The sequence below is a fragment of the Centruroides sculpturatus genome, unplaced genomic scaffold (genome assembly GCF_000671375.1).
Source record: "Centruroides sculpturatus isolate CEXI.00-Female unplaced genomic scaffold, Cexi_2.0 scaffold901, whole genome shotgun sequence".
NCBI lineage: Eukaryota > Metazoa > Arthropoda > Arachnida > Scorpiones > Buthidae > Centruroides > Centruroides sculpturatus.
The window spans coordinates 354283-360477 of record NW_019385090.1 but is presented as its reverse complement, the minus strand read 5'-3'; the positions used below and the strand labels follow the sequence as shown (position 1 = coordinate 360477).

General features: G+C 28.9%; 1 protein-coding gene across 1 annotated transcript in view; it reads left to right on the top strand.

The window, feature by feature from the left end:
• Positions 1-4145: 4145 nt before the first annotated feature.
• Positions 4146-6195, top strand: part of LOC111634530 (adenomatous polyposis coli protein-like) — a 93722-nt gene continuing 91672 nt past the window's right edge. Inside the window, exons 1-2 of the mRNA XM_023379326.1 lie at positions 4146-4286; positions 5276-5393. Coding sequence (XP_023235094.1) covers positions 4188-4286; positions 5276-5393 — 217 coding nt within the window. The 5' untranslated portion in view covers positions 4146-4187. The remainder of the gene's footprint in view (positions 4287-5275; positions 5394-6195) is intronic.

Below are 6195 nucleotides of genomic sequence, written 5' to 3'. Positions count from 1 at the left end.
TAATAGAATGTTTAAAAATTTAATATTTCAAATGTATTTATCAATATATTTATTTGATTTTTGAAGATGGAAAAAAATTTACCAAAAACATATCAGTAGAATAAAATAATTGGTAAGCAGTTAAAACTCACTGTGTTCGGTGTTATTAATCATTTTTCCTTCTTTAAAAATGATTTATAACGCTGAACACAGTGAGTTTTAACTGCTTATCAATATTACTTGGCGTGAATAACATACTAGTCTATATTAAAATAATTGGTTCCTTAAATAAGGCTATGCTGATGATGATTGAATGGTACAGTGTAATTATTAACTGTTTAAAGGGGTGTAGAAATTATATTGTATATTGCATTTAATTATATAAATAAATTCATTTTTGTATGTAATTGGAAATTTTATTATTAATGCAGTAAAAACAAAGAATTTTTGATAATATTACTAGTGATGAGATGATACCAAAATATCTCCCAATTCCTGATTTTGATTCTGCTGAAAACTCCTAATTTTGATTCTTTTGAATACTTTCTAAAGTTTATTTTAGTTTAGAACATTAATGATTTACATTATAAGCATGGTATATTCATTAATTAATACATAAAGCTTAAGAATGAAAAATGATTGGGAAAGCCAGAATCAATCTTTCAAAACAAACCTAAAAATTCTCCATTTATATGTGAATATGCATGCTTTTCTTGAGTATTATAAATGTATTTGCAATTTTATTTCACATAAAGTTAATATTGCAATACTATCCCCAATGAAATTACAGCTAATTCCCTTTTACTGAATGAACTATCCCATCATGTCATATAGGTTTGTCATCTTCAGAAACTGCTTTGTTGGCCTACACAATGACCAGGCAAAGTGGGAAGGTAAATGAAAATATGCACTTCTATTTTTTTGTGCTTCTCACACTTAGCATGCCTTGTAAATGCTTTAATTCCATCATATTTAACACTAAGTGAGGTTTGGAAAATGATGCAATGAGTTGAATAAATATCATCATCATGAGTTAACCAATTTTTGAATTCATTCCTTGAGCCATGAATGTCTAGACTGGCTCATTTTGAAAAATCAATTTTAAAACTCAAAACTTCAGCAGACTTATAGAGCAACCATATATTTGTACTTAAATCGTGCAAATTGCATTTGAAAATTTAATGTACTACAGCATCATCTGTGAATCATAACAAAAACTTTCATAATTATAATGAGAAAGTCATTTTATCATTATAAGTAAACATACTAAATAATAAAAATAACTTTATATAATATTTTTTTGATTAAAATATAATTTTGTTTATATTTTATACTGTTTTTCTGACACTTAAATATTTTTGCTGACTGCTGGCCTTGATTTGAAATTGCCAGTCAAGCTGGCCCAATGTCAGCCATATGGCAATTCTGATGACACCCTATCTCCCCTATAATGGGAACAGTTAATACTGATCAAGTGCAATCTGTCAATGCTCTGACTACATAAAAGAAAAATCTGCCATGACAGACATTGCTTCATGGGGCATCTCATACTCTTTCTCAACATGAAACTTTCCAATAAACTAATAATTAATTGTTCATTTCATAATTAAAAAAAAATTTAATCTTCAATTGAAACAAACAATTAATTTTCTTATTAAATGCCAAAGAATTGTTTTAAGATTTGGAAATTGTGACAAGATTTGCTCAATTCTGATTACCAGAAAATGCCCAATTTTTCCAATTCCTGATTCATCATCCCATCACTAAATATTACTTACATCTCTGAAATATTGGAATTACAGTAGAGCATTGATTATCCGAATATTGATCAACCGAAAGCTTTCCAGTTGGCAAATTTAAATTTCCACTAGTGCTTTGGCACTGCAATCTTTGGCTATGTCTTGGGCTACTCCAATATTGTTTTTGTTGGTGTGTGTGTTTTAGCTGGCAGCACTGGCACAACCATGAGAGGGTACTTAAGGACATGCCAGGATTTGAACGAATTTCAACATGGGATAGGTTAATATATTTTTTCGTACATAATCAGTTATCCAAAAAATCAATTTTCTGAACAACCCAAGTCCCCAATTGATTTGGATAATTGATGCTCTACTGTATTTCATTTCTATTGTTTCTCTTATATAAATTTGTTTTAGATATCTTCTTTTACAGTGGTAAAAAGACTTACAGCCATAGATTCAAACTATCTCTAAAAACTCATATGAGCCATGCAAGGAGAGGGTCAGAAATGTATTTCACAGATTTTGATGAGCTTTTTCTTGGTTATTCTGGGATACTAAAAAACATTTCCTGTAAAGCCCTAGGTTTCACTTTTGCATTTTATTCAAGAAAATCATGATTCTATTGGGTTGTTGAAAAAGTTTCTAGAATTTTCTAGACCTTTCTAAAATATTTGAAATTGTTTTCTGACAGATGACAGCTAGTCTAGAAGTTTCTTATGGGATATGTAAATGAAGATTATTGAGGTGCACAATTGTAAGTAAAATGATATTATGTATGCTAAAACCAGAAGTATATCAGAGCAAGGTTGTGCTGTGTATCTGATGGAATGTTTGCTGACCTGCCCATTTGGAAATGCTTCAATGAAATACCACTATAACTTTTGAAATCTACTCCCTCAGTTGCAACATTTGGCTGATGTTCTCCACACTAAGTGGCTACAGCTAAATGTTGTGCACTTTCTTCATGACAATGCAAAACAATATGGGTCAAGAGTGACCTGGCAGAAGCTGCTTGATCTTGGCTGGGTGGTTCTCCCTCATCCACCATATAGCCCAGACATTGTACCATCTGCCTACCATCTCTTCCGTGCAACACTTCTTGGAAAGCAGTTCGTCAATGATGAAAAGATGGAAATCACACTTGGAGTTCTCCTAATCAAAACAGCATGAGTTTTATTCAGCAGGAATCAATGAAAGAAGAGGCCTGAATGTAATGGCAATTATTTTATTGAATAAACTATTTTTTGTTTTTAAAATAAATGTGTACTATAAAACTCCAGAAATTTTTGCATCAACATAATACATCACAATGACTGATTGCTTTTAGACCCAGGAAATTGGTAGATATTGAAAAAACAAGCAATTTTCATCTACATTAATGATATTTAGGTGCTTTTTTTAAAATGTAAATGAAACATTGCTCCAGAATTTTTTATTCTTAATGTCATACTAGCTTCTAAGCACTACAGGTTATTTCCAACATACTTCTACATCTTTTTCTAGGCCAATGGAATTAAAATCATGCTGTTTGNTTCAATTGAAATCACCTTTCTGTATTTTTAGAAGCCATGATTTGCACAACACTTGAATAAATGTAAATACCCTGCACTGAGGTGATGTACAGTATTTAATAAACAAGAGAGCAAGCCAAATCCCAACGGGAGCTCTGTACTTCAGATATATTAATTAATAATATATTCTAATAATACTAATATATTATAAAAATAGTAGATTGTCATTGGCAACAGCAAAAGAGTGGAAACATCATTTGCAACTTGTTCACAGAAATGTTGTTCGCCTAACATAACTGCCGAACAGAAAGTCCATTGTTCGCAGCCAGTCCGTTGCTCGAATCATGTAATGGACAAACAGAAAGTCTGTTGTTTGCAGCATCTGTACGTTATACGAGGCATCACTGTATTGTCAAACTTTTATATTTAATTTTTTTTATTATATATGTTTAAACCTCTATTCCAGCATTTAATGTAACATCTATGTAATACTTTATTAGAGGATAATTTTGATTTTACATAAACATCTAACTCAGTGCTGAATCATTCTTGTGCACCAATATCTTTTATTGTATTTTATTCTTTGCATTGAAATATATTTGAGTGGTTGGACTCATTATTGTTTCTGATGTATTAACTATCAATCATTATTTAATGTTATAAACTTTTTAATTTACATTAATGTAAAAAATAATAAATGATAAAATAATCATTGATTAAAAATTGTATGCAGTATATTATAATTATAATTATGCTTTTTATATATGATTATTTTTAATTTTTATCACAGACAATTTAATAGTTAAATGCAAATGTTTTTAAAAAGATTAATTACTGAAAATATATTCATATGCATATTTTATTTATTTATTTATATATTTGTTTATTTAAACATTGTTTTTTCATAGAAATAGTTAATAATATACCTGACAATTTAACTACACGAAATCATCCAATGAATATTACAAATCAAGCTTCCATTTGCTTCAGTACTTCTAATACATTGACAAATCTTCATGGAACTGCTACAAGTATTCAACCTCTTGGAACTAAAGTAAGTGAAGTCCTGTGTATTATACTTGTACAGTTATCCTTTGATTAATGCAATTAATTGATTCCTTGATGCTACCATGTATATCAAAATCATGTTAATTAAACAACTCCTCTTTCAACTCAATTACTAGTTGTGGGGCAGATAAGTATCAATTTTTTCTTAATATTTGAATGATAGCTCCATCACAGGTGCTAGTGGTCTTCTGTTTTTGGCCATGCTTAGCCAAATTAATGACTGAACCAGCATTTTATTTTTTAACACTGGAGAAAATAGTTAAACATAAAATTCCCATCAATTTTTTAATATACAGTAAGAATGTCTGATTGAATGAAGATCAATGACTAAGTTTTATTGGTCAATGCTAATGTGATTTTTTAATTTGTATTCTAGAGCAGAAATTAAATCTGTGAAAAATCATAATTTTACATATAAAAAAAATATAATTAACTTAAGATTTATTTAAGTGAATTTTTTTTATTATCTGAATGGGAAGTTACCAATTAATTCTTTTGTACTCAAATTTGTGACAATATAAACTTTTAACAAGCCTTAAAACTTATTGCTAACACCAATATGAAACAACAATACCTGAAATTGACTAGTTCTATAAGCAGATGTAAAAGTCATAAAAGCACATACATGATGATGTAAGAATTTCTGCAAATTTACATTAAGTTTAGTAGACATATGCAATTTTACCAGTGTCTGATTTTTTTTCATCCACTGTATATTAATGGAAAAATTAAAATTGTAAATTTGAAGAAAAAAAATTTAAATTTGTTGAAACTTCAAATTTACAATTTTTTCCCCACTGACTAAACTCTATTTTTAATGTTGTTACATTATACATGTAACTTTATTTGTGTATGTGTAAAATTAAATTGTATGTAATATAATTAATATGTAAAAAATGTATAATTAAATATAAATTGAAAATAATAATTAATATATTTAACTCTTATAATATCTATTTAAATTTTTTATATTAGGTTGAAATGGTATATTCATTGTTATCAATGTTGGGAACTCATGGTAAAGATGATATGAGTTTGAAGTTGTTGGAATTATCTAGTTCTGTAGAATGTTGTATAGCAATGAGACAATCAGGTGAGATTTTATAAATAAATTACTGTGTTGAAATAGCTAATTTAAAGTTTTTTTTTAGTTTATAAATTATTACAAAATTTTATAATTGAAAAATATTGTTATTGAACTAAATTTTAGTTTTTCATATTCTACTTCCTATAAAACTGAAAAGTAGCAGTGGTTTCTAGTGATTATTATCAGTCTAATCAGTTTTAAAACATTATACATTATAAAGTCATCAATAAATCAATTTTCAATTAATTGTTACAAATTTTGTAACAATTAATTGAAAATTAATTATTACAAATTATTGAAATATATATATAACCAGGGTGGCCAAGCTCCTTGATAGTCCGAGCCATTTTTCAAAATTGAAATTTTTCGCGAGCTGCAATTAAATACGTATTAAAAAGGTATGTAAAAAATTCCAGATTACAAATTATCCGTAGCAAGAGTGATACAAATTGTTTCCTCCAGAGCACAATGTCAACTGTCCATTGCAATGACAGTTTACAAATTCAAAATCGGTCTGGAGTCGGTGGATAACGGACGATTACGCCACTGTTTATGTTCGTTCGCGCAGTTTTCGATGAGTCATTCTTAACTTGGACGGAAATGAAATTTGTTACAACGTTGCATTTAGTCTTTCATATTTGTTGTTAGTAATTTAAAAGACATTTTGAAACACATACGGAACGATACTAATTTTTAAAATATAATAACACAAAAAATGAAAAGGGAACTCGGGTACATTTATCGAGAGCCACAAATAATCCTTCAAAGAGCCGCATGTGGCTCGCGAGCCGCAGGTTGGCCACCCCTG